At 42.9% G+C, this 15066-nt stretch overlaps 1 protein-coding gene across 1 annotated transcript in view; it reads left to right on the forward strand.

Annotated features, from left to right (window-relative positions):
- Positions 1-3393, forward strand: part of LOC119357954 — a 6504-nt gene extending 3111 nt beyond the window's left edge. The window contains exons 2-3 of the mRNA XM_037624705.1: positions 10-303; positions 3101-3393. Coding sequence (XP_037480602.1) covers positions 10-303; positions 3101-3187 — 381 coding nt within the window. The 3' untranslated portion in view covers positions 3188-3393. The remainder of the gene's footprint in view (positions 1-9; positions 304-3100) is intronic.
- The last annotated feature ends 11673 nt before the right edge of the window (positions 3394-15066 follow it).

Consider the following 15066-nt stretch of genomic DNA (forward strand, 5'->3'; position numbering starts at 1 on the left):
CCACCCCAGCGCTGGCCGCCTCCCTCCACCCCAGCGCCGCCGTCCTCCCTCCACTCCAGCGCCGCCCGCCTCCCTCCACCGCACACTGGCCAACGGAGATGCGAACTCTGCCTCGACCACCTGCTCCCACCCCACACCAACACACCACACCGCTGGATCCCGTCCGTCGAGCGCCAAATCTCGCCGGCCCTGGAGCCGCGATCCGCCGGACCACCGCAGCTCCCTTCTTGTCCCCGGTCACCATCCACCGCCCCCGAGCTCCACTCTGGGATCCCGCTGTTTACCCATCAAGCTCCACGGCAGGTATCCCACCGTTGATAAGCTCCATGTCCAACTCCTGTGTTCGATGGTACGTGCATTGGTTGATGTGGAAATTGTGCCTTCCATGGTGTTGTTAAGTTAACTGAACTGAAGGATCTTCAATATATGAACCAAAAGAGAGGTGCATCCTGTACATCAGCTCATGACCGTTCATGTTAATTATCCTTCAGTAAAAATATATGAACCACAAAGGGAGTTCCTATTTTTTTTGCTGATGCTCAGGAAAATCTCATGCTACTTATGTGCTAAATTTGATGCTCTATAGTTGCTAGTCAAAATGCCTACGGGAACCAAACTATTTTGATAAAATTTGATGTTGGTGTTCCTATGTTCTAGATGAATTTTGACCATACAAATTTGCTACAGCGGGCATGTACTTGCTCTGTTTGACAAAATTCTTCTCTTGCAGTTTTCCTGCATGCTGTAATTTTCCTCTGTCAATCCAAAAAACCAGCAGTTCTCTTCTTAGCACACAACACAAATTGGTGTCAGGTCAGTGAAAAAATATATTTGCATCAGTTCAGACTTGAGAGGGTGTAAGTGCAGAAGAAAAATTGGCAGCAGTAAAAGATTCACGATTGAAAAAGTTGTAAGTTCAACACGACGTCGTAGATAAGTTCGTGAAAAAGATCAAACAAAAAAGAAACCCCAATAGGAATTCGAATGATAGAAGTTCCAAGTCACAAATCCTACTTGGCTTGGATAGCTCATATACACTTCAATCTTGTAATTTAGAAGTAAAAGTCACAAGTTCGGAGATGATTTTTTCCAAATAGTTTACTTTGGTGATTCTGTAATTGCATCAGGCCATTACAAAAAATGGCTCTGGCAGTTCAATATTTATTTGAATTCATGAAAATAATTACAGTGCACCACCCCTCCCCCAACGTCGCTGCTGCTTGCTATATGCCGGTGGTGCGTGCGTGCTGGTCATTGCTGCTGTTTGTTGCTGCTTTAGGGTAAGGTGAGTGAGAAAGAGATTACTAAGAGGGATTTGCTGCTGCTGTTGTTCCTTGTATTGATAGAGGATTGTCGAGTCTAAAGCCAGCTGCACCTTCGCATCCTATGCACTGTCGGATATGAGCTCGTGCTCCTGTAGTGTTCTAATTAGCAAAAGAACAATGAGAAGGGAAAGAACAATGGTGGTTAAATATTAAAAAAATTGGTGTGTGGCTGCAAGAATTTACATATTTTGGTGCAAAAAGTTTGTTGCTTTTCTCTAGTACTTTAGTTCAATTTACTACAACCGTTCCGCTTGTAATGCCATCTCCTGCATGAAGTTCCACATGGGGGACACTCGTTTCAAATGCTCATCTCCCATACGCGATGCCGCCACCAAGGAAAACCTTTGGAAAGCTCTACTGGTAATGCCATCTCCTATCCATCGCCAGCTCCAACTTACTGCAACCTTGTTTGAATTAAAAATATTGATCAGTACAAATAAAAAACAATGATCAGTTTGTAGTGCTCTCTCCTGCCTATTTTGGTTGATGTCCATGAATGGAGAAAAAATTGTATGGGAATGTTTGATTATTACTAGCATATAAGTTCAAAAAATAAAAAGCAGTCGGTTCGTCTATGAAATTTGAGAAAGTTCATCTAGTGACCCGAGGAATATATGCTCAAAGAAAAGAACACAACACATTTATTCGGGTAAAAGTTTATTTTAGTTCAGCTACACAAACCATGTAGGTTCGATGATGATGATACCATAAGTTCGGACAAGAAAACAAATATGAATTAAAACCAAAAATGTTCACTCCTATAAGTTCAAGTGCTTATCCATACACGGTAATTCAAGATGGTTAACGTTCAAGTCGCAAAACAAGAGAAGTCCAGAACATCGTGGAACTCCTCTCCTTCTCACCTAAAACATTTTGTGCTCTGGCTCTCTCCACTCCCTGTCAAGCTTCCCGAGCTTGTTTCAAAAACCCACTGTATTGCTGTACCTAGTGCTCTCTCCACTCTCCTGCAGCTAATGCTATCTCCACTCTACTGTATGTTTTGAACAAGTATGGACAAAAAATATGTTGAATAGGGAGAGTTCATGTATTACTGCCATGTAAGTTCAAAAAATAACTTGTAACAAGTACACAAATGAAAGGTGGGCAAAACAAAAAGCGAGCTTAGAAGTAGGAAGTTTGATGCATCTGCTACTGCTCCTTTTGTGCTTCTAGTTTACTCCAAACAATTTCTTTTTTTGCATTAGATGCTAGACAAAATGAGAAGTTTTTAATTCCACAAGTATGGACATTGTAAATGTCCACTTCTTAAAATAGAAGTGTACACGCCAATTCAATTTGTGTGCAACAAAGAAAAAAATGGTTTGATTTAAAAACATTGATCAGTACAGAGTCAAAACAATGATCAGTTCTAAATAAAAGAAATGATCCGTTTGTGGAGTTATAATAAAAGAAATTATATGTGCACTCTATGTCTTTTTCTTATGTTTCCAAGAATTCTGCACTCATACTATTATGCATAAGTTCAGGTCGCTTGTGGAGTTTCAGATATATGCAATTGAATTAGAGCACCATGGTCTCACCCAAAAGTTTGAAAAACCATTACTTTCAGTTCTGGTAACATATATTTTTGTTTTAGTTTTGCTAAATTCTTTCTCCAATGGCCTTTATATATTATCTTTCATATGTCGTACTATATGAAAAAATGTGGCCTTCAGCAAGCCTTTATTGCATCCTTCATCACTGATCTTGAGGAGGAGATTCATTTGTGCATTTCTATATTCGTTGTGTAAATCTGTTGATTTTTAATGTTTTAGGGATTTCGGGAGAGTGGAGACCTGGAAGAGCACTTTCAGGCGTTATTGGCCATGACAATAAATGACCAAGAAGAGCACTTTCAATAGTCAAGGAAGACAACAACAACAACAACAACGAAAAAAAATGCAATGATGCATCATGCTGACATTGATGAAAAGCTATGATTTTGCGCTCCTATTTGTTATTATGTCAATGAGAAACCAATACTTATTTTCTTCAGGTTTTGTGTTTTAGTTGGTGAGGGATAAACAAATTTTCCTATTCAAGTGGAAGCTCCCAGTATATGATGGATGTGGGAGTTATTTTTACATTTACTGTTCGGTGCTTCTTTTTATGTAATGTTTTATGTTTTCAAGTGCTCGATGAAAATTTATGTTCCTAGTAGTTCATGTATTATTGCCTGAGGAGTTCATGTGTTACTGGCTAGTAAGTAAAACTATTAATCATTCTCTCAAGTGTGATGAAAAAAATGGGTAGTAAATTGATGAAAAAATATCATCGAGTTCAAAACAAGCTGAGACACGCGACAACCACCCCAGTTCGGGCGTAGTAAGTACCTCAGTACGATTTAAAAACGGTGGTCTGTTCGGAATAAAAGAAATGGCAGAAATTGAAATTGTAAAGTTCAAGCAAAAAAAGAAACCCCATGAAAATCCTACTTAGTAAGTACCTCAGTACAAGTCGTAAAATGAGAGAAGTTCAGAACAACGTTGTCAAAAAAATGATGAGTTAAAAAAAGAAACAAAACAAACACATTTTCTTTTTGAATAAAATATCATTCAGTTCGATGATACAAACCATACAAGTACAGAGGCGATGATACAGTAAACCGTTGAAAAGTTACGAGAAAAATATTACCAAAAAAACAGAGCAAAGTCTAGTTAGTGAAAACACGCTTAGTACAAACCCATGCAAGCATCATTACAAGTACCCTTTTTCGAAACCCATGCCGTATTCAAAATTACTCTTAAATGGTTGCGAAGTAGAGAAAACGTTCAACATGACTAAGTTTTGCATGTTCGATAGCTATTCAACGGTATATTATTTGCCATATTTCGACAAACTTTAAAAAAACGCGTTCAAAATCAAATTTGACCGTATTCGAATTCGTTTTTAAACCTTAAGGAATTAGAAAAACACTTCTATATGAAAAAGTTGCGCATTTTACATAGCTTTCCAATGCCGTATCATTTGCGTCAATCCGACAAACCGTTTGCAAAAAATCGCGAAAATACGGTTCGCCCAGAATTTCACCGTTTTTCAAATTACTTTTAAATCATATAGAATTAGAAAAAAATACATATATGGAAGATGCAGATTTTCACCAGCTTTCCAACGCCATCTTATTTTCTTAATTCTGACAAACCATTTGAAAATGGAGTCCAAAATACGATTCACGTTTTTGGTTTTGAAAAAAATGGTTTTTTAAAAACTGCTCTAAACCATAATGATTTTGCAAAAACATTAAATATACTTGAAATATTGTTGTCAAGAGCTTTCCAACGATATATTACACGCTATGTTCCGACAAAAAAATTACAAAAAAGTTTTTTAACTAAAGAAGGCGATCTGTTAAACACAACTGAAAGCATCAGTTCAACCGCTTCGAAAACATCAGTACAACCACTTGAAACCATCAGTTCAAAAAGGGTAACAGAATAATATTCTGTTACTAGTAACAGAATAGCCCAGATGTATATATATATATATGTTGTTGTTGGGGAACGTAGCATAAATTCAAAATTTTCCTACGTGTCACCAAGATCTATCTATGGAGTCATCTAGCAACGAGGGAGGAGTGGATCTACATACCCTTGTAGATCGCGCGCGGAAGCGTTCAAGAGAACGGGGTTGATGGAGTCGTACTCGTCGTGATCCAAATCACCGATGATCCTAGCGCCGAACGGACGGCACCTCCGCGTTCAACACACGTACGGAGCAGCGACGTCTCCTCCTTCTTGATCCAGCAAGGGGGGAGGAGAGGTTGATGGAGATCCATCAGCACGACGGCGTGGTGCTGGAACTAGCGGGATTCCAACAGGGCTTCGCCAAGCGCTACGGGAGGAGGGAGATGTGTCATGGGAGGGAGAGGGAGGCACCAGGGCTTAGGTTTGGTTGCCCTCCCTTCCCCCCACTATATATAGGGCCAAGGGAGAGGGGGGAGGCGCAGCCTTGGCCCTTCCTCCAAGGAAGGGTGCGGCCAGGGAGGAGTCCCTCCTCCCCAAGGCACCTCGGAGGTGCCTTCCCCCTTTAGGACTCTTCCTTTCCCTTATCTCTTGGCGCATGGGCCTCTTGGGGCTGGTGCCCTTGGCCCATACAGGCCAAGGCGCACCCCCTACAGCCCATGTGCCCCCCCGGGGCAGGTGGCCCCACCCGGTGGACCCCCGAGACCCTTCCGGTGGTCCCGGTACAATACCGGTGACCCCGAAACTTGTCCCGATGGCTGAAATAGCACTTCCTATATATAATTCTTTACCTCCGGACCATTCGGGAACTCCTCGTGATGTCCGGGATCTCATCCGGGACTCCGAACAAATTTCGGGTTACCGCATACTAATATCTCTATAACCCTAGCGTCACCGAACCTTAAGTGTGTAGACCCTACGGGTTCGGGAGACATGCAGACATGACCGAGATGACTCTCCGGTCAATAACCAACAGCAGGATCTGGATACCCATGTTGGCTCCCACATGTTCCACGATAATCTCATTGGATGAACCATGATGTCAAGGACTTAATCAATCCCGTATACAATTCCCTTTGTCTAGCGGTACGATACTTGCCCAAGATTCGATCATCGGTATCCCGATACCTTGTTCAATCTCCTTACCGGCAAGTCTCTTTACTCGTTTCGTAACACATCATCCCGTGATCAACTCCTTGATCACATTGTGCACATTATGATGATGTCCTACCGAGTGGGCCCAGAGATACCTCTCCGTTTACACGGAGTGACAAATCCCAGTCTCGATTCGTGCCAACCCAACAGACACTTTCGGAGATACCTGTAGTGTACCTTTATAGCCACCCAGTTACGTTGTGACGTTTGGCACACCCAAAGCACTTCTATGGTATCCGGGAGTTGCACAATCTCATGGTCTAAGGAATTGATACTTGACATTAGAAAAGCTTTAGCATACGAACTACATGATCTTGTGCTAGGCTTAGGATTGGGTCTTGTCCATCACATCATTCTCCTAATGATGTGATCCCGTTATCAATGACATCCAATGTCCATGGTCAGGAAACCGTAACCATCTATTGATCAACGAGCTAGTCAACTAGAGGCTTACTAGGGACATGGTGTTGTCTATGTATCCACACATGTATCTGAGTTTCCTATCAATACAATTCTAGCATGGATAATAAACGATTATCATGAACAAGGAAATATAATAATAACCAATTTATTATTGTCTCTAGGGCATATTTCCAACAGTCTCCCACTTGCACTAGAGTCAATAATCCAGTTCACATCGATATGTGATTAACACTCAGGGTCACATCCCCATGTGACTAACACCCAAAGAGTTTACTAGAGTCAATAATCTAGTTCACATCGATATGTGATTAACACTCGATGAGTTCTGGGTTTGATCATGTTATGCTTGTGAGAGATGTTATAGTCAACGGGTCTGAATCTTTCAGATCCGTATGTACTTCGAAAGTTTCTATGTCATCTTGTAGATGCAACTACTACGCTACATTTGGAGCTATTCCAAATAACTGTTCTACTATACGAATCTAGTTTACTACTCAGAATAATCTGGATTATTGTCAAAGTTTGCATCAGCGTAACCCTTTACGACGAACTCTTTTACCACCTCCATAATTGAGAAAATTCCTTAGTCCACAAGTTACTAAGGATAACTTTGACCGCTGTCCTGTGATCCAATCTTAGATCACTCTTGTACCCCTTGACTGACTCATGGCAAGGCACATTTTAGGTGCGGTACACAACATAGCATACTGTAGAGCCTATGTCTTAAGCATAGGGGACGACCTTCGTCCTTTCTCTCTATTCTGCCGTGGTCGAGCTTTAAGTCTTAACTTCATACCTTACAACTCAGGCAAGAACTCCTTCTTTGACTGATCCATCTTGAACACCTTCAAGATCATGTCAAGGTATGTGCTCATTTGAAAGTACCATTAAGCGTTTTGATCTATCCTTATAGATCTTGATGCTCAATGTTCAAGTAGCTTAATCCAGGCTTTCCATTGAAAAATACTTTCCAAATAACCCTATATGCTTTCCAGAAATTCTACGTCATTTCTGATCAACAATATGTCAACAACATATATTCATCAGAAATTCTATAGTGCTCCCACTCACTTCTTTGGAAATACAAGTTTCTCATGAACTTTGTATACACCCAAAATCTTTGATCATCATCAAAGCATACATTCCAACTCCGAGATGCTTACTCCAGTCCCTAGAAGGATTGCTGGAGCTTTGCATACTTATTAGCATCTTTCAGGATTGACAAAACCTTCCGGTTGTATCACATACAACCTTTCCTCAAAAATCGTCGAGGAAACAATGGTTTTTGGCTTCGTATCTCCAAGATTTCACAAATAATGCAGTAATTGCTAATATAATTCCAACAGACTCTTAGCATCGCTACGAGTGAGAAAGTCTCACCGCAGTCAACTCCTTGAACTTGTCGGGAAACTTCTTAACGACAAGTCGAGCTTTCTTAATGGTGACATTTACCATCATTGTCCGTCTTCCTTTTAAAATCCATATGTACCTAACAGCCTTACGACCATCAAGTAGTTCTTCCAAAGTCTACACTTTGTTTTCATATATGGATCCTCTCTCGGATTATATGGCCTCGAGCCATTTTGGAATCCAGGCCCACCATCGCTTCTCCATGGCTCGTAGGTTCATTGTTGTCTAGCAACATGACTTCCAAGACAGGATTACGTACCACTCTGAAGTAGTACGCATCCTTGTCATCCCACGAGGTTTGGTAATGACTTGATCTGAAGTTTCATGATCACTATCATAAGCTTCCACTTCAATTGGTGTAGGTGCCACAGGAACAACTTCCTGTGCCCTGCCACACACTAGTTGAAGAGACGGTTCAATAACCTCATCAAGTCTCCACCATCCTCCCACTCAATTCTTTCGAGAGAAACTTTTCCTCGAGAAAGGACCCGATTCTAGAAACAATCCCTTATTGCTTCCGAATCTGAGACAGGAGGTATACCCAACTGTTTTGGGTGTCCTATGAAGATGCATTTATCCGCTTTGGGTTCGAGCTTATCAGCCTGAAACTTTTTCACATAAGCAGCCCCAAACTTTTAAGAAATGACAGCTTAGGTTTCCCTAAACCATAGTTCATACGGTGTCATCTCATCGGAATTACGTGGTGCCCCTTTTAAAGTGAATGTGGTTGTCTCTAATGCCTAACCCATAAACTATTGTGGTAATACGATAAGAGACATCATGGTATGCATCACATCCAATAGGGTGCAGTTATGATGTTCGGACACACCATCACACTATGGTGTTCCAGGCTGTATTAGTTGTGAAACAATTTCCACAATGTCTTAATTCTGTGCCAAACTCGTAATTCAGATATTCATCTCTATGATCATATCATAGATATTTTATCCTCTTGTCACGACGATCTTTCAACTTCACCCTGAAATTACTTGAACCTTTCAATAATTCAGACTCGTGATTCATCAAGTAAATATACTCAACATCTACTCAAATCATCTGTGAAGTAAGAACATAACGATATCCACTACACGCCTCAGCACTCATTGGACTGCACACATCAAAATGTATTACTTCCAACAAGTTGCTTTCTAGTTCCATTTTACTGAAAACGAGGCTTTCAGTCATCTTGCCCATGTGGTATGATTTGCATGTCTCAAGTGATTCAAAATCAAGTGAGTCCAAACGGTCCATTTGTATAGAGTTTCTTTATGCATATCTACCAACAAACATGGTTCGCATGTCTCAATCCTTTCAAAAATGAGTGAGTCCAAAGATCCATCAACATGGAGCTTCTTCATGCGTTTTATACCGATATGACTTAAGTGGCAGTGCCACAAGTAGGTGGTACTATCATTACTATCTTATATCTTTTGGCATGAACATGTGTATCACTATGATCGAGATTCAATGAACCATTCATTTTAGGTGCAAGACCATTGAAGGTATTATTCAAATAAACAGAGTAACCGTTATTCTCCTTAAATGAATAACCGTATTGCGATAGACATAATCCAATCATGTCTATGCTCAACGCAAACACCAATCTCGATGGTAGAGGGAGCGTGCGATGCTTGATCATATCAACATTGGAAGCATTTCCAACACATATTGTCAACTCACCTTTAGCTAGTCTCCGTTTATTCCGTAGCTTTTATTTCGAGTTACTAACACTTAGCAACCGAACCGGTATCTAATACCTTGGTGCTACTAGGAGTACTAGTAAAGTACACATTAACATAATACATCCAATATACTTCTATCGACCTTTCTAGCCTTCTTATCTACCAAGTATCTAGGGTAATTCTGCTCCAGTGGCTGTTCCCTATATTACAGAAGCACTTAGTCTCGGGTTTGGGTTCAACCTTGGGTTTCTTCACTAGAGCAGCAGCTGATTTGCCGTTTCATGAAGCATCCCTTTTTGCCCTTGCCCTTCTTGAAACTAGTGGTTTCACCAACCATCAACAATTGATGCTCCTTCTTGATCTCTACTTTTGTGGTGTCAAACATCGCGAATATCTCAAGGATCATCATATATGTCCCTGATATATTATAGTTCATCACGAAGCTCAAGCAGCTTGGTGGTAATGACTTCGGAGAACCATCACTATTTCATCTGGAAGATCAACTCCCACTCGATTCAAGTGATTGTTGTACTCAGACAATCTGAGCACAAGTTCAACAATTGAGCTTTTCTCCCTTAGTTTGCAGGCTAAGAAAATCGTCGGAGGTCTTATACCTCTTGACGTGGGCACGAGCCCGAAATCCCAATTTCAGCCCTCGAAACATCTCATATGTTTCGCGACGTTTCAAAACGTCTTCGGTGCCTCAACTCTAAGCCGTTTAACTGAACTATCACGTAGTTATCAAAATGTGTATGTCAGATGTTCGCAACATCCATAGACGACGTTCGAGGTTCAGCACACTGAGCGGTGCATTAAGGACATAAGCCTTCTATGAAGCAATGAGGACAATCCTTAGTTTACGGACCTAGTCCGCATAATGGCTACTATCAACTTTCAACTAAATTTTCTCTAGGAACATAACTAAACAGTAGAACTGAAGCGCGAGCTACGACATAATTTGCGAAGACCTTTTGACTATGTTCAGGATAATTAAGTTCATCTTATGAACTCCCACTCAGATAGACATCCCTCTAGTCATCTAAGTGATTACATGATCCGAGTCAACTAGGCCGTGTCCGATCATCACGTGAGACGGACTAGTCAACATCGGTGAACATCTTCATGTTGATCGTATCTACCATACGACTCATGCTCGACCTTTCGGTCTCTTGTGTTCTGAGGCCATGTCTGTACATGCTAGGCTCGTCAAGTCAACCTAAGTGTTTTGCATGTGTTCCGAGGCCATGTCTGTACATGCTAGGCTCGTCAACACCCGTTGTATTCGAACGTAAGAATCTATCACACCCGATCATCACATGGTGCTTCGAAACGACGAACTTTCGCAACGGTGCACAGTTAGGGAGAACACTTTCTTGAAATTTTAATGAGGGATCATCTTATTTACTACCGTCGTTCTAAGTAAACAAGATGCATAAATATGATAAACATCACATGCAATCAAATAGTGACATGATATGGCCATCATCACTTTGCTCCTCTTGATCTCCATCTTCGGGGCTCCATGATCATCATCGTCACCGGCATGACACCATGATCTCCATCATCATGATCTCTATCATCGTGTCTTCATGAAGTTGTCTCATCAACTATTACTTCTACTACTACAGCCAACGGTTAGCAATAAAGTAAAGTAATTACATGACGTTTATGTTGACACGCAGGTCATAAATAAATTAAGACAACTCGTATGGCTCCTGCCGGTTGTCATACTCATCGACATGCAAGTCGTGATTTCTATTACAAGAACATGATCAATCTCATACATCACATATATTATTCATCACATCCTTTTGGCCATAACACATCACATAGCATACCCTGCAAAAACAAGTTAGACGTCCTCTAATTGTTGTTTGCATGTTTTACGTGGCTGCTATGGGTTTCTAGCAAGAACGTTTCTTACCTACGCAAAAACCACAACGTGATATGCCAATTGCTATTTACCCTTCATAAGGACCCTTTTCATCGAATCCGATCCGACTAAAGTGGGAGAGACAGACACCCGCTAGCCACCTTATGCAACTAGTGCATGTCAGTCGGTGGAACCAGTCTCACGTAAGAGTACGTGTAAGGTCGGTCCGGGCCGCTTCATCCCACAATGCCACCGAATCAAGATTGGACTAGTAACGGCAAGCATATTGAACAAAATCAACGCCCACAACTACTTTGTGTTCTACTCGTGCATAGAAACTACGCATAGACCTAGCTCATGATGCCACTGTTGGGGAACGTAGCATAAATTCAAAATTTTCCTACGTGTCACCAAGATCTATCTATGGAGTCATCTAGCAACGAGGGAGGAGTGGATCTACATACCCTTGTAGATCGCGCGCGGAAGCGTTCAAGAGAACGGGGTTGATGGAGTCGTACTCGTCGTGATCCAAATCACCGATGATCCTAGCGCCGAACGGACGGCACCTCCGCGTTCAACACACGTACGGAGCAGCGACGTCTCCTCCTTCTTGATCCAGCAAGGGGGGAGGAGAGGTTGATGGAGATCCAGCAGCACGACGGCGTGGTGGTGGAAGTAGCGGGATTCCAACAGGGCTTCGCCAAGCGCTGCGGGAGGAGGGAGATGTGTCATGGGAGGGAGAGGGAGGCGCCAGGGCTTAGGTTTGGTTACCCTCCCTTCCCCCCACTATATATAGGGCCAAGGGAGAGGGGGGAGGCGCAGCCTTGGCCCTTCCTCCAAGGAAGGGTGCGGCCAGGGAGGAGTCCCACCTCCCCAAGGCACCTCGGAGGTGCCTTCCCCCTTTAGGACTCTTCCTTTCCTTATCTCTTGGCGCATGGGCCTCTTGGGGCTGGTGCCCTTGGCCCATACAGGCCAAGGCGCACCCCCTACAGCCCATGTGCCCCCCGGGGCAGGTGGCCCCTCCCAGTGGACCCCAGGGACCCTTCCGGTGGTCCCGGTACAATACCGGTGACCCCGAAACTTGTCCCGATGGCTGAAATAGCACTTCCTATATATAATTCTTTACCTTCGGACCATTCCGGAACTCCTCGTGATGTCCGGGATCTCATCCGGGACTCCGAACAACTTTCGGGTTACCGCATACTAATATCTCTATAACCCTAGCGTCACCGAACCTTAAGTGTGTAGACCCTACGGGTTCGGGAGACATGCAGACATGACCGAGATGACTCTCCAGTCAATACCAACAGCGGGATCTGGATACCCATGTTGGCTCCCACATGTTCCACGATGATCTCATCGGATGAACCACGATGTCAAGGACTTAATCAATCCCGTATACAATTCCCTTTGTCTAGCGGTACGATACTTGCCCGAGATTCGATCGTCGGTATCCCGATACCTTGTTCAATCTCGTTACCGGCAAGTCTCTTTACTCGTTTCGTAACACATCATCCCGTGATCAACTCCTTGATCACATTGTGCACATTATGATGATGTCCTACCGAGTGGGCCCAGAGATACCTCTCCGTTTACACGGAGTGACAAATCCCAGTCTCGATTCGTGCCAACCCAACAGACACTTTCGGAGATACCTGTAGTGTACCTTTATAGCCACCCAGTTACGTTGTGACGTTTGGCACACCCAAAGCACTTCTACGGTATCCGGGAGTTGCACAATCTCATGGTCTTAGGAAATGATACTTGACATTAGAAAAGCTTTAGCATACGAACTACATGATCTTGTGCTAGGCTTAGGATTGGGTCTTGTCCATCACATCATTCTCCTAATGATGTGATCCCGTTATCAATGACATCCAATGTCCATGGTCAGGAAACCGTAACCATCTATTGATCAACGAGCTAGTCAACTAGAGGCTTACTAGGGACATGGTGTTGTCTATGTATCCACACATGTATCTGAGTTTCCTATCAATACAATTCTAGCATGGATAATAAATGATTATCATGAACAAGGAAATATAATAATAACCAATTTATTATTGCCTCTAGGGCATATTTCCAACAGTTGCCCCATCCCCTCTTTGATGTGTAATATATACTCCTACGTACTGTAACACAACCTGAAAATAATCCTCCTTGTTCGTAAAATTACCTTTCTCGTTGTGTCATATATTAGATGGACGACGACCTCGCGGGCCCATGAAGAGAAGAGTCACAGGCGAATGAGTGACAACTATCGTCTGCATGTGGCCCAATGTGTTGGTGATGTTTTTAATACCCAATATGCACAACTTCTTTGCGGCACCTGCCTCGAAAACCAAAAAGTCCCCACACGGAGCGAGATTGATTCATGATGTGTGTAGTACATATGTGCCGCCTGACCCCTCCTCCCCTCTTCGGCGCGTACTATATACTCCTACCGCAACACAACGCAAAAAGAATCCTCCTTGCTGGGTCAAAGTGATGGAGGACAACCTCATGGGCCCACGGATGGAAGCATCGCATGCGAGAGACTGTCCTATATGACGCGTAGTATTGCCCCCGGCCACCCACTTCAACACGTACTATATATATAATCCTACCATACGTATAACAAAAGCCAAAAAATGACCATCCTTGTTGGTCAAATTAACCTCTCTCATCGCATGTCATAGTGGTGGACGGCGACCTTGCGAGCCCACGCGAGTGAGTGTCCTAGGACCAACGCGTGCATGTGGCCCAAAGATGCATGTCAAACTTTTTCTGCAGTGAACATGCGACCAAAAGAGTTTAGTGTTGAAAATTGAAAAAATTAGATAACATCTATCTGTTTTTTGTACATTGATTGATTTCCCAAGGATTTAAATGTGAAAAAAAAATCAAATTTGATCTACATGAGACCCGTGATAGTGCACGAAAATGGATTGCAAAATCATATGTGTACGTGTACCTGGGTGCATGTTTAGTACCCATGAAGACATTTCTAACATCTAGAATATTGATTTTAAAATCCAGTAAATCCAAAACTAAGTTGAAATTCATGAAACTTATCATGGTGTCATATGGACACCAATAGACTGTGATAATTTTTTTCAAATTTGAGACAAGTTTTGATATAATCTTCATACATACATGAAATTATAGATAATTATCAACCAATATCGCAAATGAACTCTTTATTTGAACCGTGTGCGTTAGACCAACAATGTAGGTACCGTGCTTTGGTTAAGCAATAAAGTGGCAGAATTAATCATCAAAAAGGAAAAATCAATATAATACGTGTCGCGCACGCGCCCCGTGTGCCGTACGAGCATGCGTGAGTTGACGAGACGCATGCTAGCAGGCAGACCGGGAGGCCGAGGCATGCGCGTGTTCACTAGGCACTCACCATGGGGCGTGCTAGTAGCTGTGTGAAATGACAGTAGGCGTACCAGTATTCCGCCGCGCAGGCTCACCGGGAGGCGAGCCAGCCCTTTTACCACTGCCCACCTCGCTCCCACTGCTCCATATTAATGGCGCGCCCGATGCGCTAGTCATAATAGGCGGCCACACACCCCCTCCACAGTTGTCACCACCGCATGGAGTGTATTAGGGTTTTGCTGAAGCGCACCATCAGTGGGAGTGGCGACACTGGGGCTGGTGAAGCACCTTAGGCAACGCATGAAGCTGGGCATGGAGGTTGCTGTCGCCGCTGATGAGGTCTCGCACGGGCATCAATGCGACTTTGACTTCGT

Source organism: Triticum dicoccoides, chromosome 2A, assembly GCF_002162155.2.
Source record: "Triticum dicoccoides isolate Atlit2015 ecotype Zavitan chromosome 2A, WEW_v2.0, whole genome shotgun sequence".
Classification (NCBI taxonomy): domain Eukaryota; kingdom Viridiplantae; phylum Streptophyta; class Magnoliopsida; order Poales; family Poaceae; genus Triticum; species Triticum dicoccoides.